The sequence below is a fragment of the Microdochium trichocladiopsis genome (genome assembly GCF_020744255.1).
Source record: "Microdochium trichocladiopsis strain MPI-CAGE-CH-0230 chromosome Unknown B0I36scaffold_7, whole genome shotgun sequence".
Lineage (NCBI taxonomy): Eukaryota > Fungi > Ascomycota > Sordariomycetes > Xylariales > Microdochiaceae > Microdochium > Microdochium trichocladiopsis.
In genome coordinates, this window is record NW_025763550.1 from 1,079,903 (window position 1) to 1,104,949 (window position 25,047).

Here is a 25,047-nt window from a genome sequence, read left to right on the forward strand (position 1 = left end):
GCCCGTTTGACTGGAGGCCTGTCGGGTGAGGTCATCGAAGGGCGGGCACGATGGCAGGTGGGGTCCCCGCCAGGCAGGCAGGTCAAGCGATGCGACGTCGGAAGGCCCCGGGCCTTACAGTAGTGAGTGGCCCTGGAGGGCAGGCACCTTGCGTGGTTATTGGAGAGAGGGTGGGTGTGCGAGGCAGTGTCATCATCGGCGTCATCCCTGAGCCCTGACCCTGCGCATTGCCCCGCCGCTGCTGGCGCCGGGGGCCGGAGCTCGCTGTCCTGGCTACCTTGAGCTAAGTACTTGGGTACACGCCCAAGAACGTATGTAGCTGCCTGCATGGCATGGCGCTTTGGGGAATAGCACACTTTTTTGTTTTGTTTGTTGCCCTTCTTTGGGCGCCCTCTGTTGGTCCTGGAGGGCCATGTGACTGGATTGGCGTTGTCTTGGCCCTGGAGCTGGCTGGCTTGCTGACTGCGTGGTCATGATTCAACTGTTGCTTGCCTGACCGGCCTGCCTCTAAGTAGCGTAGTGTTGGAGCGCAATCTTGGACTTTGCAAGGGCGTGCTGTCATAGCGGCTGCCGGTCATTTAGAGCTGCCCCTCCTCCCGAGCCTGCCAGACCTGCTCGGCCAGCAAGTTTTCTGCGCTCACTTGATTGAACCCGACTAAGATACACCTGGGCAGAGTACATCTTTTGGTGAAGCGGCAGCACAGCCCAGTCAGTTCCAGCGACTCGCAAAAGTCCAGGGGACCCCACTCCAGATCGGCTGTGACGGGCTTCACTTGCGCAAGGGCAGAGGACGGGCAAAAAACCCCCCTCCTTCCCGACACTGGGTCAAGCACCTGCTCTGCTAAAATATACCGGCGGCTTCAAAACAGCAAGTCGCGCAGCGGTCCTGTCCTCCCTACCACAGGAGTGCCAGTGTTAGAGCTGGCTGCCCTCCTCACCCTGCTCTCGTACCCGGCCTTCACCATGCACGGCTCCCACAAGATCACGGCTGGCTTGAGTCGGCGCCGCAGGCACTCCAACGCCAGTAAGTGGTTGCCTTCTTGCCTCTGAGTCTCTGCAAGCTCCATGCGCAAGATGTAGTCTCCCAGTTCACCAAGCTGACTTGGCTCGACTTCTTTCACCCACGACAGGCAGTGCCCGATCCTCACAAGATGGCAGCATCACCGGCGACATTGACGACGACACCACCTCGGTCGATGCGGAACAGGGCAATGGTACGCCGTCTCTCTTCTAGTCCCGTCACACACGCTCTCCAGGCACAAATCGTCGGGCTCCCCCAAAGGCATGCGACCACTTCTCTGACTTGCTACAGTCCTCACCCACATCATCTCTCAGCTGCGGCCTGGCGCAGACCTAAGCAGGGTCGTCCTGCCAACTTTCATTCTCGAGCCGCGAAGCATGCTGGAACGCATCACCAAGTGGGTATTCACCGCGATCTCCCCGAGGTGTACAGGCTCCTCTCCTCAGGGAGAAGCGAGCAGTACACACTATTCGCGTACAGGCAGCAAGGGCAAGAGGTCACTGACGCCCCTTGCATAGCTTCATGTGCCACCCCGAGATGCTGCTATCCATACCCGAGCTCGAGGACCCTGTCGACCGCTTCGTTTCTGTGGTCAAATTCTACCTGAGTGGTTGGCACATTAGACCTCCGTAAGAACTCCCAGAGGGACCCCCAAATGACGACCAGAGTTAGGCACTAACTGCGAACTACTCCGTCTCGCGAGCCAGTGGTGTGAAGAAGCCGCTGAACCCCATTCTGGGCGAGATACACACCTGCTACTGGGACCTGCCAGACCACACGAGGGCCTACTACATCTCGGAACAGACGTCTCACCACCCGCCCAAGTCGAGCTACTTCTACATGGCACCGAGCCACCATATCCGGATAGACGGCACTCTGAAGCCTAGAAGCAAGTTCCTTGGCAATTCGGCCGCCAGCATGATGGAGGGCATCGCTGTGCTGAGCCTGACAAACAGGGGCAAGAACCCAAAGAAGGGCGAGCAATAGTATGTTCCATGTCCGGCCGTTGTACCCACTGACTTCGACCGTTGTTGGCTAATGGAAGTCACGACTAAAGCTGGCTCACACAACCCAATATGTACGCTCGAGGTATCCTGTTTGGGCAGATGAAATACGAGCTTGGAGACGTCAGTGTCGTGAGATGCCCTGAGCTCAAGCTCAGCGCAGAGATCGAATTCAAGACCAAAGGTTGGGTCAGCGGCACCTACAACTCTATTGGCGGCACGATCAGGAACGACGAGACTGGCGAGGCATTGTTCGAGCTGTCTGGTTTGTGGAGCGAGGAGATGTATGTCAAGGATCTCCGGGTATGTCACCAACGCTTTTCCTTAGCAGAAACACAGAATTCGTCGACTGATATGACACGACAGACCGGCCAACGAGAAATGTTTTTCAATGCTACCAGGGCGAAGCCATCACGCCCGCGCATCCGACCTGTCGAGGAACAAGAGGAGGGCGAGTCTGTGCGGTTATGGAGGAAGACGGCGCAGGCTGTCAAGGAGAAGAACCACGAGGTTGCGACCGACGAGAAGACCAAGATTGAGGAGGCGCAGAGACAGGAGGCCGCGAAGCGCCAAGCAGAGGGCACGAAGTGGCACCCCAAGCTCTTCCGAAGGGTCAGGGACGGCCCTGGCGGGGACGAAGCGGAGCTCAGCGACCTGGAATGGATCATTGACAGTGAGATGTGAGTTATTTCGCTGGACTTGTCCTGGGAATGCGAGGTTGGCCGCATACACTGATACTAACTCTGCTCACCCCTGCAGTGATCATAGCGCAGAACCCGAGAAGCTTGTGGAACACATTACATCGATCTACCCGATTCTCAAAGGTCAAACATTGGCAAACAAGCAAGCAGCTCCGCAGCCAACACAGCACAGCGAGAACAATTCCAACCACAGCCAACCCAGCGACAACCTGATCGATTTCAGCGAGTCTTCCGGCGCTTCAGCTACTCCACCACCGCAAACCGCTCCTGCGGCAGCAGCACCAGCACAGCAGAAGAGTGGAAGCCAGGACATCTCGGCCATGCTTCAGACAACTGGCAAGGAGGCCGGCGAGGGTCCCCTGATCGACTTTGGCGCCGACCTCAAGAAGGACCTGCCTGCAGCCGAGACTAAGGACGACGGCAAGAACAAGCCCATCATCAGAAGATCCGAGACTGAGGACACGGATGATGCATTCTACGACGCTGAAAGCTGAGACTTTGGGAGAAGAAGCGCATGTGGTTTCAACACGGTGCGAAGGGGAAGTTAGCGTTAGATTATATACAACAAAGAAAGACGTATTTGTTAATACCAAGATTTGGCCTGGCACTGGCAAAAAGCGGCATCTACATCGGCCATGGGAATGATCTTAAGCGACTCAACGCAGATGCACAAGATTGTCCAAACTGGTCTGTGTCTGAGTAACGCATGATGATTTTCATTCATTTGCATTGCGCTATTGTTGATGGCACCTTGAAAGAAACTATATACAGTACAATCGAGCCCAAACTTCGGCATTTACAATACACATGGAAGCGGGTTCGATTAGGGCTTGCTGGGCGACTTGATTGAATTGATCACGATCACTGCCTGGCCTTTGCTGGTGACCATATCTCCTCCCTGTGCCTGTTTGGGCTTCTTGTTTGTCTTCCTGATTAAACTTTTTTGAGAGGCGTCGAAGGATGCCAGGTCCGCGGACTGTTGTTTTTGCGGTACGCCATCCGAATCGCGGTCCTCCTTTTTGATGCGGAGCCAAGGGGAGGCATCAGCTTGCTGACAAAGTCTGTAACAGTCTGGGCAGAGCTTTCTTTCGCCCTCCTAGCCTAGTGTTGTTCCTGCGGTAGGCTGCGCGTGGAATTGCGAATGTCTTTCTGTCGCTAACGAGCGAGGCATCGGAGTCGTGCTTGCCAGTGTTGACAACACATGCTGTGTGCCGCCGGTGTGAGGGCATATTTTGTAGTTTGAATGGTCCCTTACATTCCGTAGTGGGGTGTCCGTCGCCATGATTGCGAGTCTCACACCAGCACGCGCTGCCCTTGTTCCCTGTATACACTCTTTGGTCCGTGGTTCTGCGCCTCCTATTGATCCGTGGGAAAGCGCCAGTCTGCCAATTGACGCGCGCGCGCGCGCGCGCCCTCTGCGTGCCGTCCTCAAATTAACAAAGGCTCTTGACTGTTCAAGCGCGGACTCCCCCTCCCAAACTCCTCTCTAGTACCGCTTCCTCGTCGGCTCCGGGCTCGGGCTGCGCGACATGCTCTTCTCGTCGCGGCCGCGCATCTTGAGCCACTTCTTTGTGGACAGGGTGAGGTCCCGGTCGAGCTCCGGGGTCGGGTTCTTGCGATGTATAAAGTTGCAGAACCCCCCCTGACGCAGCCCTCGCCCGAGTTGAGGCGGCAGCAAGCCTCGCGGAAGTCGGTGACGGGGCTGAGCTCGCAGTATATGGGCCTGCCGGCGTACCAGCGGGCGTTGAGGCTCTCGCAGGCCTTCTGGGCCGAGTCCTCGTACTTGAAGCGCGCGTAGACGTTGCCGACGAGGTGGTCGTTGGTGTTGTCGCACACGACGAGCTCCTCGAGCTCGCCGTACTTGCACAGCTCGCACCACAGGTCCTCGTAGAAGGCGTCAAAGTGGTTCATGCACTGCTCCGGGGTGAGCCGCGACTTGGGGTCGTGCGCGGGGTTCTGGTACATGCTCGGCAGCAGGATCGTCTGCGAATACGAGGGCTTGACGTGCTTCCGCGAGCACCGGTCGCCGTGCCGGCAGGCGCCGATCTTGTAGTAGAAGGAGCAGTTGACCTTGTCCTGCTCGGTGCCGAAAATGGAGGCGAGAAAGTTGGCCATGGTGGGCTAGGTTTGTCTCCGGGTTTCGGAGTCGGGACTGGCTAGGAGTTATGTGTGTCGTGGGTGTCGGTGTCGGTGCCGGCGAGACAGAGACAGGGAGAGAGGAAGAGGGCGTCTCTTGGAAGGCGGAATCCCTCGTTCTTCTGGGGTGGGCGGGCACTTCAGTCAAACTGTGCGGTCGACGAGGGGCGCCGTCAGGTTTGTCGAGAAATCCGTGTCTCAAAGAAAGCCAATACGCAACGACGCTGATGGCGGCTTCGCAGGACGGTGCTGTTCGGCGCAGAGGTAAATCGCAGATGTGGTTCTTGTTCTGGGGAGAGATCGCGACACCCTTGACGAGAAACGCGGACAAGGCTGAGGACCCAGTGCTGGAAAAAGAGTGGGGCCGTAGTCGCTATCTGATTCGCCTTGTCAAAGGCTGACCAATCACTTCGTGGTCGCAAAGCTCGAAGGCAGGGGCGGGTCGGCTTACCTAAACTTTCCAACGCCACATCCAGATGGTTCTAGTCTGGCCCTGCAACTCTCTCTAGAGTTATGTATAGGCAAACACACTTGCGAACAATAGGTTGTATTGTCTCGTGCTTGGCAAGCGTAGTCTTTAGCCCATATTTATGTATGAATATGTCACAGTGCAATCTCTCTTGTTTCCACGTCCATGTGGCAAAGTCTACCAACGGCTCAATGTTCATTGGATAAGTTGGTGGTGTCTGGTTCCAGTGCTACTCGAGTGACACAGCGTAAAGCTAGCCGGGCCTCTGCTGACGCGCTTGTCTTCTCTTTAGGTTAAGGTCTGCATGATGTTAAAACATAGTATCATTCAACGACATTCTCGACGTGACCTCTACCATATTCACCCAACCAGTTGCTTTTTGACAACAAGGAGCTTGGTGTCGCAGAATGCATCCCTCGTGTTTAAGAAACTGCCGGCAGGAAAAGCCAGACGGACAGAATGATCGAAGTCGCAGTACGTGGGTCTGCTTAGTACGTCGTAGTACGTACTTAAGTATGTCAGAAACGAATGATGCAGAGACAGGATCCACCGTGACCTGGACTATGAGTTGTGCTTGTGTAGCATCTACACCAGCACGATGGCTATCTTTGGCACTGCCCAGATCTCGTAGCTCTCGTGCACCAATGTATGTGAGGACATCCATAATTCAAAGAGCTGCAGCTCTGGAGCGATCGTCATTCCACTGGAGACTCGCTGTGCGTGAGACAAGTCTTTATTCAACGCCTTGTAAGGGCAGTGCCCGGCAGAGAAACTGACATCATATTGCAGACGAACGGAAGTAACGATATGAGCAAGATGTTAAAATGGTATTTATTCCCTCTGGAAGTCATAAGATAGCACAGCTTAAACAAGCAAGTTCTCGCGGCACACGATCGTGTATATGTTTCCCGATATCGCACATCTTCCAAATAGCACAACCAAGAACGTTGGTCGGTCAGCTCTTACTGAGTGTGGCGACGCTTGTGCTGGCCATGGGAACGCCTCTTGTGGCCACGCTTCTTGTGAGGCTTGCTAGTGCAGCCAGGCACCTGCGGTGCCGTCGTCGGAGTAGGCGCAGCTGTGACTTGAACAGCACCGGTGCTGGCGATGGTGCTTGTCGAGGTCGGGAAGATGACGACATTGCCATTGGGACCGATGCTGAGATCAAGCACAGGGAAGGTGCTCGCATCAGGCGGCAGCGGCGCAGCCAACACAATGGTCGTCGTCGTCGTGGGGCCGGGAGGAGGCGCCGAGACGTAGATGCCAGTGGGCACGGGGTCGACGGAGAAAGTCGTCAGCAGAGTCGATGGGTAGAGAGGGGCCAGAGGAGCATCGGTAAGGGTGACAGTGGCGGTAGCAGTAGGTGTGATGACTGGCGCCACGACGGGGTAAGTCGGATAGCTCTCGGCGACAGGAACAGGAGCAACAGGGACGACTGCGGCGCTTCCGGCATTCTTGGGCGGCGCGAAGTTGGGTGTTGCCCGCACAGGAAGGTCAAACTTGAAGGCGGGCGGGCCAGAGGCCGAGCCGGCCTTGCAAGCCTCGCCATGAGCAGTGCACTTCTTGCTCCAGAGCTCGCAGTTGGCTCCGCCGGTGATGGGAGCAGAGTCCCAACAGGCAGTGGCTTGCTTCCAGCAGTTGTCCTGCGAGGCCCAGCACGCCTGCAGATCGTTCTCGTAGGACGGTGTGGCAACACCACACCAGTTGCCATTGACAAGCAGGCACGTGTCCGGCACAGCACCCTTTGTCTGCTTAATGACATTGCTGCTGCCGACAGTCTGCGGCACCGGGGGAGCCCATGCCTTGGGACCAGCCTCAGGATAAGGCTTCTTGGGGTTTGCGTACTCCTCATCCTTGTAGATGTTGTAGGTCATGGAGGCATCGCCGCGCTTGATGTAGCCAGGCATGCTCACACGATATTCGTCGGGAATGGAAATCTCCGCAGAAATGGACGATTCGAGGAAGACCTGAGCGCAGCCAACGTAGAACTGGGGCTCAACCTCAGGCGTGACGTTGTGCATAGCAACAACTTCCGGGCGGAAGAGGTAGTCACCCGCAGGCAAGCCCTGGGGAATGTCGATGGACAGGAAGCCGTTCTCCTTGATCAGCTTCTCGGTTGCCCAGAGATCCTTCTCCGCGTCGTAGCCCTCGGACCAGATCTTGAACCAGCCGTCGCCAGCACCAGAGTCCTGGGACGAGGATAGCTTCTTTGCATACACAGCCGCAGGACCTTTGTGGCCCGGGTCGATGAAGCCGGAACCAGCCTTGTCCGGGCTGATGCGGTACTCGAAAGTCAACGTAGCTCCCTGAGGCGCAGCGCAAGAGTATGCCACGGGCTCCAGACCATTGACGCCGCAGACGATATCATTTCCAGAAAAGTCGACGACGGGGCTGTTGGGGGCATTCCTGCGATGGGTGGTACGAACACAGGTGGCATCCCCCTGGCTCTTGCCATTGACCCACAAGGTAGTAAAAGCGTTGTGAGCCTCGGCGGCGGAGAAGAGCAGCGCGGTAGCAGCTGCCAGAGTTGCGAATGATTTGGTCATCTTGCTACGTGGGACGGTTTTAGCTCAAGGCGAGTGGAAAGTGTAAAAGTCGCCGTGACACGAAGCAGGTCTGTGAATGGATCGTAGGGCTGTCAAGTAATTTGTCTGCTTCGAGCGGACAAGTGTAATCACGTCGAGACTGGCTGACGTGGTTCGTAGTGAAGGAGAGTGATGGAAACGAAGGTAATGAAAGTAAGGCGAAGGGCTCGTGCGAGAGCAACTTCAAGCAAAAGAGTGACAAATGGGAACGAACGAGGAAGAGATGAACAACAGCACCAGCCGTAGAGAGTTGAGAGAAGTTCAAGATCAGCGCCTGGGGCAGGCCCAAGGTCAATATAAAGGCGAGCCAGCCAGACCCTGACCCTGGTGCGGATTCTGTTTGGCAGACATGGTGCAAGCAACCTTCCAGGCCCATCGCCAGCGTTCTAGACCAGCTCGAGGCTAGCCTGATGGTTCTGTCATCTCAAGGTTGTTTCAAGAACAAGCTGGCTGCGGGAACATCCTGGTCTGGGGTGCCCAGTGCGGCAACTGGCAAACATCTTGGCCGTCGATAGAGGCAGCGGTGGTTTTTGGCGGCCAAGGTCACGGACTCGAGCTCATCAAGCTGCGGCCGCTAATCAGGTGTGTCGCCGGCAAGCGCCGCCTGTGAGTGGACCGCCCTAGTGTAGGCGCGCTGCGCGGGCGGCCCTTAATTAAGTGCTCAGCAGCTCCCAAGGTCTGCCAGACGTCAGGTGCAACCAGAAAAAGCAGCAGGCGAGGTTTGCTTGAAACATGCCAACATGTCTCTAGGCCAATTGCAGGGAACTACGCTTGCCTTTTCGAGCATCGCATCTTGCACAGAGACCCGGCGCCAAGAGAAGGGAGGGCAGGGGTCCTTGCGAGCAGGAAACGTAGCAGACTGATGGTCCAGCGTGCCGCCCAGCGTCAATCACCTAGCGGTGTCATTTCTTGCTAAACTTGGCCTTGATCATGGGCAGAGGAAGCTTGCTCGCCCAAACACGGCCATCGAGAGTTTTTGGTTGTAGTTGTGGTTGTGTTTGTGGCGACGCCGTGGTGGTAGAGGCGATTGAGCATAACGTAGTATTATTAGACGTTGGAGGCTACAAGACTACCCCTGGCGGCAATCGCCATGCTGCGATTGATTGATGGAGTCTGGGGAAGACAGTGCTGTGAGCTGGACGCACTGTCGAAGCCAGACGAGCGGCAGCTCCATCTGCCAGACAGTGCCTGCGGAAGCACATACGGCCTCTCAGCCAACAATGCGGATCCACCCGCACCGGCATCCATGCGCACCCGAGGCGCCCCTGACAGTGAACCGTGGAGCTGGCCACCGGCAGGCCCAGCCAGGATGAACTGTCAACAGATGCACGCCCAGGCTGCTCTCGGCACTGCACTCTGGCACACATCTTTGCTCTGGCTGTGCGGCATCACACATGTACCTGCAAGCACCTCATGGCGTAATCTGACCGCCCGCCACTCCTTGATTGTATGGCATTCTCCTAGACGCACCACCCATCATGGCCCGGCCTGGGCACAACGGCTACGGCTACCCTGTCTCGGCGTCCTCTCCTTCGCCATACCAGCCAGCAACCTCCTCTTCCTCCGCGTCCCACAGGCACTACTCGGCCGGCACTCCATTCGGTGACGACCACACCTCGCCATGTGACGACATCACAGCTGGCTGTACTGCCGTCTTCTCCCGTCTCCTCGCCTACCTCAAAGGCCCTGGCCTGCAAGCAGCCATGAACCTCGCCGCAAGAGCTGGCCACCAGCTCAGGCGGAATGCCGTCCGCCGACGGCTTCTCAGCTTTCCCCATGTCCTCGTGGCCCTCTGGATGGTCCTCATGCTGTGGGGTGAGCGCTGGGTGTTCGCGGGTAAGGTCCGCGACTGCGATTGGCACCACTGGGAGCATTGGGTAAGCATTGTACCACACTTTCGTGCAACTTTCTTGCTGGCGTGGACCTCGACTCGTGGCTAATGGTTGTCTTCATCGTTCTCCGACAGCCCCCAGGCGCCGTGCCACATCGACTGGTCTTCGTCGCCGACCCTCAGCTCATAGATCCGCACTCATATCCAGGCCGGCCGTGGCCCATCAACCCTTTGACGATGCGTATCACCGACAACTACATGAGGCGAGGATACACACAGCTGCAGAGGATATTGAGGCCGGACTCGGTCATGTTCCTCGGCGATCTGTTCGACGGCGGACGGGAATGGAAGACGGCACAGGGCAACTTTGACGAGCCGGAGTGGGCCAAAGGCCACCGACCTGCGCACGAGCAAAAGTACGTTAAGCAGTGGAACAAGAAATACGGCGAGGAGTACTGGCTTCACGAGTACGAGCGATTTGGCAACATCTTCTGGGACAACTGGCGCCTGGGTGGCGATGCGCCAGGCCCAGGACAGCGAGGACGCAAGCTCGTGACAAGCTTGCCAGGAAACCACGATCTTGGCTTCGGCGCCGAAGTCAAGATTCCCGTGAGAGATCGCTTCATCGCATTCTTCGGAGAGACAAATCGTGTCGATGTCATTGGAAATCACACATTCGTCTCCGTCGACACGGTTTCGCTGAGTGCCGAGACCTCTCAGGTGAAAGACAAGGAAGCCGTGCAAAAGATCTACCAGCCGGTCGACGAGTTCCTGAAGGATGTCAAGGCGGTGAAGCGCAGAGCCGTCGAGAAGGAGCTAAGGTTTTGGCGAGGAGAGATTGAGGAGCTGCAGTTCACGCAGAAGGTAGAAGAGCTCGACTCGGCAGACTTCAAAGGTTTGCCAACACTAGATCGAGGAAGCGAAGCTGTGGACTTTCCGACAGTCTTGTTGTCTCATGTGCCTCTCTTCCGACCGCCAGGCACTCCGTGCGGGCCGATGCGAGAGCATTGGCCTCCAGCCAAACCACCCAAGGGCCAGACAACACCCGTCTTTCCGGATCACCGCAACGCCATCAGCGTCTCTGGCGGTTACCAGTACCAGAACGTCCTGAACGAGGCCGATACATTGAAACTGATTGATAGCATCGGGAATATCAAGCACGCCTTTTCAGGAGACGACCACGACTACTGCGAGGTCGTCCATTCACCAAAGCAGGAAAGCATCCACGAGGTTACCGTCAAAAGTCTCAGCATGGCCATGGGTGTGCCGACACCGGGATTCCAGATGATCTCGATGTGGAATCCTATAGACGCTAAAGGGAAGTCTCTGGCCGGTGATGGCTCGGAAGTGCCTACGCTGCAGACTCATCTTTGCTTGTTGCCTAGCCAGCTATCGACGTTCATGCTCTATGCAGTTCTCGGGGTACTGACCGTCATCATCCTGGCGGCACGCTCGTTTCTGGTGCCCATGCTTGGTCTGCAGCCGTTCGCGCTTGACCCAAATGCGCCAAGCGGCCAGTCGGCAGTCCTGCCTGTCTTTAAGGCCAAAAGTGAGGGTGCAGAGGACAATTACAACAATGGGTACGCGATGAACTCGTCTGCGTCCTCGGCATCCTCCTCCGCGTCTAAATCACTCTCGGCAGCGCGCACATCCCGGACGCGAGGCGCATCAATAAGCAATGCGCCTGGCGGCTCCGGCAGCACGGCAGCATACGGGAATGCTCGCAGCTCGTCACCTAAGCGGAAACAGCAGCAGCAGCAGCGGTGGGGCTGGGGCAATGGCGGCAGAGGCCCGAGGATCCAGATCCGCAGAGACGCCACGGCGTACGCAAGCAACCAGGGTCCCTCATCAGGTGGGTGGAGGCCTGCGATGAGAGGTGGCGCCGCTCGCGCGCGATGGCAGCTCGTGCAGGTGTGGCGCGAGTTTTGGACGACTTGCTGGAGAGTTATTTGGATGGTCTTGTTGTTCTTTGCATATCTGACCTGGAAGGGCTAAGTGATCCGTTCCCTTCTGAGCATACTCAGAAGAGAAGTTTCACGGTAGTGCAATGCGGGAGGAGCAGGGGGAGCTGGCATTTGAAAAGTTGTAATATTTTTTGTTTTTGATGGGTTGCATATCGGATTCGCGGCCCATGACGGCATACATCTTGTTCTTCAAGAGACGTGAAGGGGAAAGGACAAGTGTGAACATACCACCATTAGCATGGCGTTGGAAGCAGCTCGCCAGTAATCATTATGACATTGATATAGTTAGCCTGCATATCTCGCGAAAAAGTTGGCAGATGTTGCTGAGACTTTTTAGAGCCTAAGAAGTTGCGACTCAGTCGCTCGTGTTTTGCCAATTATGCACATGGCCTCTATCCCGTCCCAGCCCACAGATCCAAACCGATAGGTAACATGAGAACGTTCCAAGGTTGTCGTCTTCATGACTAGATGGCACCGGCGGCAAGCCGGAAGTCGGGCGGGCCGGTTGGGGAAGCGCCGATTACCGGTTCCGGCCGGAGCGGGTCGTGCGGGCCAAAAGGCTTGGCCCATTGTTGAGTGACGGGCCAACCCCCGGTCCTGTGAGCCGGCATGTCATGCCGGCGACGAGCCTATCGTCGGACGCGTCAGTTGCTTCAAGCCAGCTTTTTCTGCCTCCAAAGGACCGACACGAGCATGGCATCCCTTTCTGAACGGACGGTTTGATTGTGGCTGGTACTGCTCTTCTCGAGGTCAGACACATCCGGCCGCGTACTTCTGCCCACACTTGGAGCTCTTAGCAACCAAACTTGACAACTTGTCATTTGTACTTGATCAATATCGAGGCAGTGAGTGTCGCTTATCGGTGCACAGACTCAGAAGCCCTTGCGGACCAGATCTTTCACCGTCGTGGCCAAAGCCGCCGCTCTCACAGTACCACTCGTCATGGCCGCCTTGCCATGGCGACCTCGACAGCGACAGAGGTGGCAAGCCGCCACGATGATACCCAGCGGCCTGCTAGCGCACCAGGCCGTCCGGCATCCCTCACCAGCCGCAAAGTAGGCTCGTCCGCAGGAGAATACATCACAAGGAAGGAGGACGACGACGGCATTGAGCTGCAACCTCTCCCACCGCCGGCACTGGCCCGAACATCCTCGAGCGGCAACTCATCGACGACGACAAGTGCGCACGAGTCGACAGGCACTCGCGAGCATGGTGGCCAGCCGGGCCGTGCTCGGTCGATAGCCTCGAGGCACTCGAGCACCGAGGACATGCCCAAGAATGCGCTGCAGCGGTTCTGGAGGGACCATGTCAGTCTGCGGGTCGAGCACGCGTCGTGCCGGGATCACTTGGGTATGGACTTTCTCTCATCTCGTTCTTCTCAACGAGGGACGGGGTTGCCTCGAATACACCCAGTAACGGACAGGATTTCTTTTACTAAATCATGATTTTGTCACATTTCAGCCCTGGAGAGAACATATCTGGGCTACTTCCGCACATCGACCCTCCTGGCCACCACGGGCGTCTTCATCACGCAGCTGTACGTGCTGCGGGAGCCGACGGAGCCCGTCGTCGGCAGCGCCACCGGCATGGCCGTGGGCAGGCCGCTGGCCACGACGTGCTTCTCGCTGGCCCTGGGGACGATACTCTGGGGCACCTGCCGCTTCTGGCGGTTCCAGCGGGCGCTTGTGCGCGGCAAGGCGCTGGCGGGAGGGTTTGAGCTTACCATGGTGTTGGGGGTTTCTGTGCTCGTAAGTTTTCTTTCTTATAAATTGTCTCGTTGCGTGTGGCTTGTTTGGCTTTGTGTGTGTATTCACGGAAGAGCGAAGTCTGACTTTGTGTGTTTGGTCTGAGGGTAGTTGCTCGTGACGATGTTTGTTATTACCATTGTCAGCAAGGGTTGAAGTTCGCATGAGGGCCCAGAAGAACGAAAAGGATGGACGAAGACAGCCAGTTTCGACTTACATTTCGATCCCCATGGCCTGAATTGCGGACTGGGCAATATCTTGTGTCAACTTTGGGGGCAGCGAGCAGACGGCAAACACAACAGCGCACAGCCCATGACGGCCTGAAAAGGCACTACATGCGTACGAATTCCTCAGAGAAACAATATTTGCATAATAGATTGTGACAACACGAGCCATTGTCAACTATTCCCCAGGTTACTCGCAAATGTGGGGTTTTCCCAGAAGTGCTTGCTCGTGTTCCGCGTGGACTGGCATGACGGTAGAGGCCATAGAGGCCCAGCCAATCAACCCCAGGAACCGGAACCAACTCAGTTCCTGAACACGAATAACACACGAGCCTGTCTTGGTGGCTCTGCACTTTCCCAGGTTGTTCATGCGGCGCTTCGTTGCAAGCCAACGTGACCCAGCCCTGGCTTGGTCCCCCGCAACGCCCATCTTGGCGCTCCCCACAGCTGACTTGACTTGATCCCGGCGTCTGACCAGCGGGCCTGACCAGCCACAATCCCCCGCTTCCCTCCCCCCTGCATCTCGCCTTCGTCCTCCCACCAAAGACTTATAACCATGCCTGCCTGCTTCTGAGCCCGACAACTCGCGGGTTTCTCCTGTGATGTTTGCTTTGACCACTCGCGTGGAGCACCCAGCGTGTCGTCAACCAGTGGTATATCGATGATGAGCTAGCATTTCCTGCAGGCCGGGTTTTTGCCATATTGCTTTCAATCACTGCTGCTCGCTCTGCTACCACGAAATCATCCTGCATAAAACACCTGTTGCCATCCATCATGGCCAATGCACGTTGGATCCGCCGTGTGCTGGCCAGTGTGTGGTGCCTGGCATCGCTGCCCGCGGTCACACAAACGGCTCAGGGCTCCTTCATCCCGTTCTTCCAGACCCAGGTCGACGGCAATGCTCCCGGCCGCATCACCAAGCCAGATCTCGACGGTGTCCTGACCCAGATGCTCGATGCAGTAGATGTCATGCAGCGCGAGTACTATGCCCCCTGGGTCGGCACATGGCCCGGCTCGATCGACTGGACCGGTGCCGTCATGGGCACACACCTCTCTGCCGCACTGCGCACCTTGACCGAGGCACTGGCAAGAGCCGACAAAACCGCCGGCGGTCTCCATAACAAGGGGAAGGGCAGCTTCGTGGACTGGAAGCTCAGGGCGAATCTCGTGGACAACTACTTCACGCAGGTCACGAGCTACTACTTTGGCGAAAACGCCGTGAGCATTCGCGGGCAGGCGTACGACGACATCTTGTGGGTGGTGCTCGGCTGGCTCGAGGCCGTGCGGTTCGTCGACACGCACACCAAGCTGCACTTTTCGCCAGCGTCGACGGCCACCCAGACGACCGGGCCTGGGCAGCATCTCGTCGGGGCTAGCGGTGGGCTCGCGGAGATTCTCGCGAATCAGACCTTCTTTGGCAACGTCTGGATCCCGCCCTTTGCGCACCGGGCCCGCGTGTTCTGGGAGCTCTCGACGCACGGCTGGGATGACGAGTACTGTGCCGGCGGGATGACGTGGAACCCGCGCCTGCTGCCGTACAAGAACGCCATCACCAACGAGCTGTTCATTGCGGCGTCGGCGTCCATGTACCTGTACTTTCCTGGAGACGACAACGGGTCTCCGTTCCTCAACGGAGGAGGTGTCGGCAAAGCCCACGGGCGTCGTCATCGTGGCTACGACGGCAGCGACGACGACGACGATGAAGATATGCCAATGTGGCCTCCGCGTGACCCGCGGCACCTCAAGGCCGCAGTCGACGGATACCGCTGGCTCGCGGCGTCCGACTTCACCGACAAGCAGGGCCTCATTATCGACGGCTTCCACATCAGCGGATACTCAGACCCCAAGAACAACAACACCGCCTGCGACGAGCGCAACCTGCAGATCTTCACGTACAACCAGGGCGTCGTGCTCACCGGTGCTCGCGGCCTGTGGGCGGCTACCGGGTCGCGAGCGTACCTGGAGGACGGACACAAGCTGATCAGGAACGTCGTGAAAGCCACAGGCTGGGACTTGGACAAGGATCGGCCTATCGCTGCTGCTGCTGCTGCGACTACTACTGCCGGGATCGGCGGCGGCGGCAGCGGCGGCGAGGACGAAATCAGAGCCTTCCGGACCCAAGGCACTTTGCCGTCATGGCACGGTCTCGGGCGCATGGGCGTCATGGAGGAGCTGTGCGACGCAAGTGCCACATGCAATCAGGACGCGCTCACGTTCAAAGGCATCTTCTTCCACCATCTCGCCACGTTCTGCGAGCCACTCTTCTCTGATTCTGATGCTGCTTCTGCTTCTTCTGCCTCTACTACTACTACGGAGCACAGGGGGAGACAACCACACCACGACGAACAAGATTTCGCCAAGACGCAGGCCATGCACGCGTCGGCATGTCTGTCGTACAAGTCCTGGCTCGCGAATAACGTCCGAGCCGCGCTAGGGACGAGGGACGACAGAGGACGGTTCGGGATGTGGTGGACTGCCGGGCTCCTGGCGCCTCTTTCTGCTTCTGCTACTTCTTCTACTTCTTCTTCCTCTTCTTCCCCGCCATCAGAGGCAGAGGGTATTCCTGACGGCGAATATGATATGGAGGACGCCACCGAGCAGTATGTAGGTTCCTGGCCGACGAAGCTCAACGACGGCATCCCCCGCAGCGGCAGTAGCGCAGGCGAACAAGACGCGGTACCACAGCCAGTGGACTACCGCAACGACGGGGTGCCGTGGGATTCTATCTGGCGCAGCGCGGAGGATCTCGCTGCGCACCACCACAACCAGCGCGGCGGCACCGGCAACCACCACGAGGGGCACGACCTGGCTGAGGCATCAAACGAAGACGAACGAGGACAACGACAAGGAAGCCGAGTGGAGGAGGAGGAGGAGGACAACACAAGGGCCGAGCTCAAGAAAAGAGGGCATAGTCGGGGCAATACCAGCAGCAGCAGCACCACCACCACCACCATCAGAGACCCAAACTCGCGCGGTGCAGGCCGGACCGTCGAGACGCAGGGCGGCGGGCTGGCTGTCATCAGGGCATACTGGAGCATCCTCGCGCAGGAAAAGTAGCTTCTTGGCGGGCCACTCTCGCGCGGGAATTGTTTATCGGTTTTGAGCGACACCCCACATGGTTTTGGCTTTGCGTTGGATCTTCTCTCTCTCTCTCTCACTTTTTCCTGGCTGCCCTGTCTGCTGCTGCGACATGGATTGCGATATGAAATGACTTGGGAGGAAAATGCCGGCACCACACTGAGTATATATATATGTTGGAACACCGAGCTGGATGCGCAACTTGTATATGATGGTCATAAAGAAGAAGATGATATAACGCGGGATGCACAACTCCCATGGTTACGTACATACAAGGCTAGCAAATATCATGAGATGCCAGACTTGAACACCCTTCTTGAAAGTTGAAACGTGACACGTATCAATCCCAGACTGCACCATAACTACAATGTCTCTCGTACAGTGGCATCTCTGAGCCTGCTCATAGGCCCATTCTCGGGGTCACGAAGGTCTTAGTTGTTCCGCCACTCGCTGCCGTTGGTAATGCCGCTCCTCTGCGTGTTGCTACCGGAGGGGCGCTCGTCCTCGTCACTCTCTTCGTCACTATCGTCGTCATCGCTGTCCTCGTCGTCAAGAGCCCGGGCCAGGTCATCAGGGTCCGAGATCTTGGCGTCAGGGTCGACCGGACCGTCGTCATCAGTGAAGCTGCTGCTGCCAGCAGCTCTCCCGGTGCGACCACTCTCCTGGTCATAGGTGCTGTCATCAGCGCTGATCGAAATGCCTCTGCTACCCCACTTGGACCTCCTGGCATTGCCAGCGGCACCATCGGACCCGCGACCACCAAGGGCAGGGGCGCTCTCCTCATCGCCATCATTGGCGTCCTGCTGGAAGCGCTTGTTGCCAAAGATGCGGTTCAGGAGCCAGCCGCGGCTGATGTCGTCGGCGTCAACAATGCCGCCATTGCGAAGCTTGACACGCTGACGAGTGTAGTAGACCCAGAAGAAGTCCACATATAGTGCTGTCTGAATGATGCCGAAGATAATTGAGACCGCGTTGGGTCGGCGATCGTTAGCATCAAGCTCTCGCCAGATCCAATTGAGGAGGTACAAGCCGCGGTACGATGCAAGCGCGAGCAGGTAGAATGAATCGATAACCGTCGGAACACTGGTCTGGCGGAGCAGGAGTAGCTGAGGCAGGACGCAGATAGACTCGAGGATCTGGGAAAAGTCCCAAAGCCACTAGAAAGAAGAAGCCAGCGTTAGTAACCCAGTATGTGTGTGGCGTGTCCAATGACAACCTACTGTGCGGAAAGACCACATTTCTTTGCCCTCGAAAATGAGCATGGCGAATGGTGACAGCAGGAGCGAGACCGCAAGCGCAGCACCGCCAAGCTTCCAAGCGACCTCGCGCTCCCTGGTCCGGGGGAATCGCCAGTACATGATGGCAACGATGTAGAAGGAGGAGGTGATGTAGAAGATCTTGAACATGATGTTCCAGGCGTGCGTCTCATGGAAGAGGTCTGTGTATCGGGAGCAGAAGACGACGGCGTAGAGGATTTGGGTGATCATGGAGACACCCTCGGCGCTCCGGTTGCGGTGGATCTGGACCATGAGGATGATTTTGGAGAGGAGGTGGGAGCAGTCTCCCAGGATGCGGAAGATCTGGAGCAGTTTCACAAGTCAGCGGCACTATCTCCGAGTCGGTTGGCGAGCGCCCAAAGCACCGTTACTTACGTTCCAGCCCGGTACAGCCATGATGGGCAGCTGGCGAGGGGAGTCGTGGGCCACAGGCCGATGTAATGATCCGTGCCCAAGCTTCAAGCAGGACGAGGTGCTCGTTCGGTGCAAGCTCAAGAAGAGGCAGCGATACCACAGCTGCAACGTAGAGGACGGAGGAAGCTGACGATGATATAGATGATGAGCTGAGCGGGAGCAGAATGTTGTTGCCTGCCCAGCAGATGGATCGAGAGGTACAGTAGGTAGCAGCGAGAGAGCTGTCCCAGCCCCAGGTCAAGTGGAGAGAGCTACGTGGACCCTGAGTGGTGGTTGCGCTACGCAGGCAGGCACGCGGCGGCATAGCTGCAGCTGACCCGGAGGCGCACCCCGGCCCCCGCCCGCCGCAGTTCCAGGTGTCCCAGCATGCCAGTCAACAAAGATGTGGGCCATGACGCCCGTACATTGGGTGCGACCCTGTCACAGTATGTACTGTACCAAACACTGTCTCGTCAACATCACAACTTCATGTCACAACCATGTCCATTGCTTTCCCCTGAGCAGAGCTCTGTCTGCATATCCTACAATCGGCTTCCTTTGAGCCTGTTTCCAACGCAATTCCATCCTTCCACTCGCCCCAATTCAGAAATCTCAAACATCTCAGGGGACACTATGCTGTAGGCTATCAGTGGCTTGCCGTTGTGCCTTTGTGAACCGTCAACCATGGCTCGCCCCGGATACAGGACTCAGCATCTTAGTTTCCGTGATTTCAGTCGCGTCTCAAGCCGAGCTCTACACTCCAGGATGCCTTCGCATCGGCAGCGCCGTTCGGCATGTGCGAGTATCCACACCGACACTTGACAAGTTGGCTTCCCTCCTCGTCCTGACCTGCCCCTACCGCCCGGGGCTCTTCTGGAGTTGGATATCCATCGGCCACATGCGTGAATGCTGGCGGTGGTAGAAGCCTGTCGTCGTCGCGGTCGTCGTGGTCGCCAGAATCATCACGTTGCCCTCCTCCCGACAAGCGTGATCTCTTGGGCAGTGACCCCTCCGTGGCCGCGTCGTCCTGTCTGTGCTTTTCACCAGAGCGATAATCCTGCATCCTCACGGCTCTTCCTGTGGCCGGGTCAATGAAGATGCCCGCGAAAGTGACGAACCTCTTCGCCACCTTCCCGCAGTGTCGCAGCGTCGTCCTGTCGCGCCTGGGCAATTCCTTCGCATGGGTCGTGGTGATTTGCAGCTCGGTCAGAGCGCTCGTCACATTCCGTCTGGTCACAGGCTGTTTCGGCGGTTCGACAGGAGTGATCTCCTGCGGCGGGATGTCATCAATGACCATGTGGTCCCCGAGCATGGTTTCGAGCTCGTCCAACGAAGGTGCAGGCGGGAATTTATCAGCCGGCGCGAGAAACTTGACCAGGTCCTTCCACTGCGTCAAGCTGACCAGAGCCGTCGCCTTGTGGTAGCTCGTGAGGAGATCCTTCTGGGTCGTCGGCGGCTGCAGCTCACCGACATCTTCCCATGCCAGCCCTGTCCGGTGCCACCAGGCCTCCGCCATGACGGTCATGTAGAACTTGGACTCCCAGGGCCGTCCGGGCGGCAGTCCAATGTTGGCGACCTCGTGAGACCAAAAGTCGACCTGTCCGCTGCCTCGCACGAGCAGCCAGTGCCAGACTGCCCACGCATGGACATTGTCAGAGCCGCGAAGGAACCACCCGACCCGACCGCGAAGCGCCACCTCGCGCTCAATGCACGCCGCGCACGGCTTGTGCAGAAACCCCGTGCTAATCGTCGTGGCCATGCCAGACCGCTCGGGCAGCCGTCCAAGCCACTTCCACAGCACCGAGTTGGACTCAAACTCGAGGTCTTCGAACCCACGCTCCCCTTGACCTCCTCGCAACACGGGCTCCCGGCACAGCTTGCAGCAGGGTATCCAAAGCGTCAGATGGCAGTGCGGACCCTCGGACAGTCTTGGGGTCCAGTCGGCCTCGGGCAGCGCGTCCGCCATGAAGGTGTTGCTGCTCATGCTGTTCGCATGCAGCTGCTCAATGTGCTCAGCAAACACGCGCGAGCGCATCTCGTTAGACACGAGCGTGTCCCACTCTGGCGGAAAGCTCCCTTGGACCTGCGACGCCGCCGGCAGCACGAATCCCTCAGCGTTTGGTGGTAATGGTACCTGCTGTGTCTGCTGTTGCGCGGGTGCCGCAGGTGAAGAAGATGAAGCGTCACCTCGTGGCGCACGCTGCCCAAACGTATTCACTCTCAACGCCTCGAGTTGCTTCTCCCGCACCGTCCAGTGGTAGTGCGTCACGCCGCTGTGCAGGCACGCGTCGCAGATAAAGTCCTCAACCGCCGCCCGTCGGCTATCTGGCGGTAGTGGCCAGACGAGGTTCGGACAGTGGAGGCGCGTGCCGTGTGGGAGGATGTTCTTGCTGGTGTCGCTGCTGCTGCTGCTGCCATGATAGCGGTTGTCACCATAGCGGGCGCCTGCGTCGGATGTCGCGGATGTCGCGGCCAGCGAAGACGAAAGAGACGACGCCGATGCCGCGAGACGCTTGATCTGCGCGCAGGGGCGGAAGCGGTATGTTCGTTCCGTCGTGGAGCTAGCCTTGCCGTTGAGTTCCGCGTTTGTCCAGGGAGGCTGGCAGACCTGGCAGCGGAGGCGAGTGATGCGGCACATTCTGTCCCTGTGCTTCTCGTCTACTCGGTGGATGTCAAAGAAAATAGAGTGTTGGTACCAGTATCGTGGCCTCGTCCGTTCTATGTTGACACTCTACTTGCTGGATCGAGTGGTGGGTCTTCTCCAGTGACTGGGAGAAGAGAGTTGTCTGGAAACCTTAGAGAGGACACAGCTCGAAATCCAGACGAAGACAGTGACAGGTGCTCAGACGAGTGTGTGCCGGACCTAATGACGCAACTCGGTCGACCCAAAGAAAGTAACGGTCCACTAGGAGTATTGAAAATTAGATCGTGAAGCGTGAGTGAGCTTTTCGTGAAGCGGTCACTGCCTCGCCTATTCTCTCATGGCAGAAGGGCTCTCTCTGAATTTCAAGTCCTGGTACCCCCTTGAAGGAGACACGCAGCCGCTGACACGGGCTTGATGACGAAGTTGGGAGCCCCGTTGGTACTGCTTTGAGTGCAGGACTCCAGAGGGTGCGGCCTGCTTATTCGTGCGAAATAGACAGGTTCGTTTTGGATGACGACGACGACGACAACGTGCTTTCGACAACAGTAGAACAAGTAGCGGCAGCAGGTGTAGTAGTAGGAACGAGAAATGTCCCGTGGCCAGGAAAAGGAGCTTTCTGGTTTTCCAGGCTGTTCCGCGTCGTCAGTAGTGCTGAATGTACCTTGTGAACTGGGTAACATTCACCGCCCCAACAGCGGCGCTGGAGACGACACAGATCTGTGCTGCTGCTGCGGCGGGAGACTGTAAAGCTGGCGAAGATATCGGCGCGCAGGTTATAGACAGACTGGGCAAAGAGCCAAGGACAACTCAAAAAGGTGGGATTAAACAGAAGAGTACAGTGCAGCTCGATCCAGATGAACGAGAATCGTCCGGTTTCAACGTATAATGCTATGTGCTTGACTGCTACTATGCTAAGTGGCTGCAAACTCGGTGTGTGTGCCTCAGTGGGAAGTAGTTAGGTGCCTCGTCTCGTTCCACCACAGTCTGTCCTCAATGTCTTTCTCCCAAGATTACTGGATGTGCTATGATACCTTAGATTTGAACGGCGCAAGTGGATCTTGACTTGCTATATGTTCCTCCACCTGGGCATTTCCTGGCATGGAGTGGGTGCTTACCGCCGATGCACTGTATCCATGATTGGTAAGATACTTTCAATAACATTAACAGTTGCCTCAGACACCCAGGCTGGATCTATAACTAGCACTTTCAAACGCCTACTAGACAAACAAAATTCACAGGTATGTGCTCGAGATTGGCTTATCCAAAATTGATCTACGGCCAAGTCTAGTACCAGAGACCCAAGTCTCTCAGCATAATAATAGATTGCAAACCGCGCTGACAACCTCAAAACCCAATTAGACTTGAAAGCCGCCGCGCAAGGACTCCGCGCATGCATGCAGACTTGGGAAAAACAACTGCTCCCAGTATTGGCACAACCCAGGACAAAAGAAATGAGGTGTGTGGCTCTTTTTGCCCCAAATACCTTGGGACACCACACAAGGGGTATCGTGATATTCCGCATCGTGACATTGGGCATGATGCGCGTCAAGCTAACCACCTGAGAACCCCCCATTGCTAAACGACATTTCACAGGCAGACGAAAAAAAAAAAGAATAGGTAGCGGAGTCTCCAGCCCCAGTACGCCTTTGCAATGCGAAATCACCAAATGAGACTAATATCACCGAGTAGGCCCAGAGTAAAAATTGCCAGCAAACGCGTACTCGGCCTCCCAGCGGAGAAAATCGCCCAGGTCCGACGTCAAGTTGCAGCCCATCGGTACAAAGTCGACGTTGTCGCTGCTCGAGTTGTGGACGACCTGGAGACCCTCGGCGGCGGCGGTCGCGTCCAGCATGAGGACCTGCTTCGAGGTGTCAATTTCCAGCCGTCTTGTCGCCGATGCGCTGTCATCGGTGTCGTCGGCATTCCTCCACTTGCGATGGGCGTTGTAGGGATTCGATGGCGACAGCGAGTATGCCGCGAGGTCGTCAGAGAGCTCATCCACATCCTCTTCGTCGTCGTCTTCGTCTTCGTCGTGCTCATCTGAGCCGTCGGACAGACACGTGAACGAGTCGGCGTTCTCGCTAGAGTCCATGCTGCTCCTCCCACTGCCGCTACCGCTGCCGTCGCTCGGCTGCACGGTGGCGTCAGGGTTTTTCTGATCGGCAGACACGAGTGCTCCTGCGCTCTCAAAGTTCCAGGTCGTCCACCAGGCCACGACATCCTTGGCCTCGTCAGCCTCTCGGCGGCGGGTTGTCTCCTCGTTCTCGGAATACCAGTCGCCGGCACCACCCTGGATCGCCATCTGGAATGCAGTCCAATCGAGCCCGTCGTCGAACCCCATGATTCCATCTTGAGGCATCGGCGGCCGCGAGACACGGATGTGACCATGGCGGAAGCGGGGCGCAGTCAGAGTACAAGGCGTAGACGGGAGATATACAAAGTCTCCGCTGCCTCTGCTGCTGCTGGATGACGGTGGTTCGCTGATCATTGCAGAGGCTTCCGAGTCTTCGGGCAATGAGGGCAGCAGGGGTGACAGCTTCTTCCTGGCAAGCGCGGACCGAAGCGGGTTCTTGGCGGGCGGAAGCGGCGGTGGCGGCGACGGCAGAGAAGGTAATTCCTCCTGAGATGTAAAGACTGGGCTGCCGCACTCTGACGGCGTGCTGTCGTCAAGAAATGTGAAACCGGGCTCGTCATCAGACAGACGGCCGTCCAGGTCTTTCGCAGTGGAGTTTACGGTTGCAAGGCTGAGAGCCGTCCGCGTCGGCTCGTCGCTGCTGTAAATTGATGAAGGACTGTCGACGAGCGGTGGCGTCCTGGGACCCGTGGAAGAGCCGTTGCTCGATTCACTCTGATCTGGCAGCATCGACTCGAGAGACGACCGCGACCCCGCGGCCTTCTCCCGTTCTTGCACCTCCTGCTCCGCAAGAGCGAGGGACATCTTTCGAATTTTGAATGCCTCGATCTGGATGGGTGTGACAACCTCGTCGGCCTCGATCTTTTGGAACATCCTCATGCTGAACAAGTCCGACATGTTGCCCGGGATGCCCCATCGTCGTCCAGCCTTCTTTGAAGACGCCCTCGAGGCGGTAGTGGCTTTTCGTCGGGGTGGTGAGGTTCTCGACTTCAAGGACTTTTGCGACTTCTGGCTCTTCACGCTCTTGGTCGACTTTCTCCGAGGCGGCAGCGAAGGCTGTCTTGCAGTGCGGGCTGCAGACTTTGGTGGTACTGAGCGAGCAGGATCTTTGGGGGGTGGTGTAGGGGGAAGTGACGGAGAGGAGGCGTGGCTAGCCCGAATGGCTCTCATTTCAACCAGAGCAGAGTTGACGGCATCAAACGCATTCTCCGTGTCCCGCACGAGCTGCTCAAAGTTGCTCGATGCTGTCGAGGTTGGAGACTCGTCGGGTTCCCCATTTGTGACTGTAGAAGGAGCCTTATCCGCCTGAGCCGCCGTCATTGAGGTTGTCGGTACAAATCTGGACCGCAGTGCCGGGCGGCTGTCATCGAGCAGGTTTTCTGTGTTGAGCTGGGTTGCTATGTGTGTGGTTGACTTCGAGGTCAACGCCGGCCGGGCAGCGAGCATATCCTCGCCCCATGCAAAGTCCAGGGCCGTTCTGGCCTGAGGGTTCGCAGGCTGGGACACGGATTGAGGGTCGAAGCTGAAGTCGTCGAAGCTGAGCTCTGGCAATGCGCCAAGCACGTTCACGCTGCGCGGCCTCTCGATCACGCTGGCGGACATTGCTCGTTTTGTGCCCGACGACACTGGAAACACGGCCACGGACTCTGGCCTGCCTCTGACCTGATCTGCTTGCTCGCTTGTGCTGGGGAGGAGGCGGTTCTGCATGCGGGCCAGTTTGCTATTTGCGAACGAGAGGCTGCTCCGCCGCCGAAGATCAGAAATGGAAAACATGATGGCCTGGTGTGACGAGCGCGGGGGCGCCCTTTTTGCAGACAAACAGATACAGACGGAATCTCTGG

General features: G+C 57.4%; 9 protein-coding genes across 9 annotated transcripts; 4 read left to right on the forward strand and 5 right to left on the reverse strand.

Annotated features, from left to right (window-relative positions):
- Positions 1–505: 505 nt before the first annotated feature.
- B0I36DRAFT_327258 (uncharacterized protein) lies at positions 506–3,418 on the forward strand. The gene is made up of 8 exons (XM_046154449.1): positions 506–1,024; positions 1,131–1,214; positions 1,313–1,418; positions 1,540–1,650; positions 1,729–2,007; positions 2,079–2,328; positions 2,392–2,705; positions 2,785–3,418. Exons 1-8 carry the CDS (start codon positions 964–966, stop codon positions 3,218–3,220), a joined length of 1,641 nt encoding a protein of 546 aa, XP_046010312.1. The 5' UTR covers positions 506–963; the 3' UTR covers positions 3,221–3,418.
- A 794-nt stretch (positions 3,419–4,212) lies between these two features.
- Positions 4,213–4,841, reverse strand: B0I36DRAFT_375354 (uncharacterized protein; the record flags this gene model as incomplete). Its single annotated transcript, XM_046160361.1, has 2 exons — positions 4,213–4,338; positions 4,374–4,841. 2 exons carry the CDS (start codon positions 4,839–4,841, stop codon positions 4,213–4,215), a joined length of 594 nt encoding a protein of 197 aa, XP_046010313.1.
- A 1,199-nt stretch (positions 4,842–6,040) lies between these two features.
- On the reverse strand, positions 6,041–8,157 carry B0I36DRAFT_327262 (glycosyl hydrolase family 61-domain-containing protein). The gene has a single exon (XM_046154450.1). It carries the CDS (start codon positions 7,875–7,877, stop codon positions 6,294–6,296), a length of 1,584 nt encoding a protein of 527 aa, XP_046010314.1. The 5' UTR covers positions 7,878–8,157; the 3' UTR covers positions 6,041–6,293.
- A 1,237-nt stretch (positions 8,158–9,394) lies between these two features.
- Positions 9,395–11,742, forward strand: B0I36DRAFT_364705 (uncharacterized protein; the record flags this gene model as incomplete). The annotated part of the gene is made up of 2 exons (XM_046159016.1): positions 9,395–9,793; positions 9,883–11,742. 2 exons carry the CDS (start codon positions 9,395–9,397, stop codon positions 11,740–11,742), a joined length of 2,259 nt encoding a protein of 752 aa, XP_046010315.1.
- A 464-nt stretch (positions 11,743–12,206) lies between these two features.
- On the forward strand, positions 12,207–13,868 carry B0I36DRAFT_327265 (uncharacterized protein). Its single transcript, XM_046154451.1, has 3 exons — positions 12,207–13,061; positions 13,173–13,459; positions 13,568–13,868. The coding sequence occupies exons 1-3, from the start codon at positions 12,668–12,670 to the stop codon at positions 13,610–13,612; spliced, it is 726 nt and encodes a 241-aa protein (XP_046010316.1). The 5' UTR covers positions 12,207–12,667; the 3' UTR covers positions 13,613–13,868.
- Positions 13,869–14,454: 586 nt separating this feature from the next.
- On the forward strand, positions 14,455–16,737 carry B0I36DRAFT_364707 (uncharacterized protein; the record flags this gene model as incomplete). Its single annotated transcript, XM_046159017.1, has 1 exon — positions 14,455–16,737. One exon carries the CDS (start codon positions 14,455–14,457, stop codon positions 16,735–16,737), a length of 2,283 nt encoding a protein of 760 aa, XP_046010317.1.
- A 452-nt stretch (positions 16,738–17,189) lies between these two features.
- Positions 17,190–18,431, reverse strand: B0I36DRAFT_364708 (ER lumen protein retaining receptor; the record flags this gene model as incomplete). The annotated part of the gene is made up of 3 exons (XM_046159018.1): positions 17,190–17,915; positions 17,979–18,338; positions 18,411–18,431. 3 exons carry the CDS (start codon positions 18,429–18,431, stop codon positions 17,190–17,192), a joined length of 1,107 nt encoding a protein of 368 aa, XP_046010318.1.
- A 727-nt stretch (positions 18,432–19,158) lies between these two features.
- Positions 19,159–21,066, reverse strand: B0I36DRAFT_364709 (uncharacterized protein; the record flags this gene model as incomplete). The annotated part of the gene is made up of 1 exon (XM_046159019.1): positions 19,159–21,066. One exon carries the CDS (start codon positions 21,064–21,066, stop codon positions 19,159–19,161), a length of 1,908 nt encoding a protein of 635 aa, XP_046010319.1.
- Positions 21,067–22,305: 1,239 nt separating this feature from the next.
- Positions 22,306–24,612, reverse strand: B0I36DRAFT_327269 (uncharacterized protein). Its single transcript, XM_046154452.1, has one exon. It carries the CDS (start codon positions 24,524–24,526, stop codon positions 22,751–22,753), a length of 1,776 nt encoding a protein of 591 aa, XP_046010320.1. The 5' UTR covers positions 24,527–24,612; the 3' UTR covers positions 22,306–22,750.
- Positions 24,613–25,047: the final 435 nt, after the last annotated feature.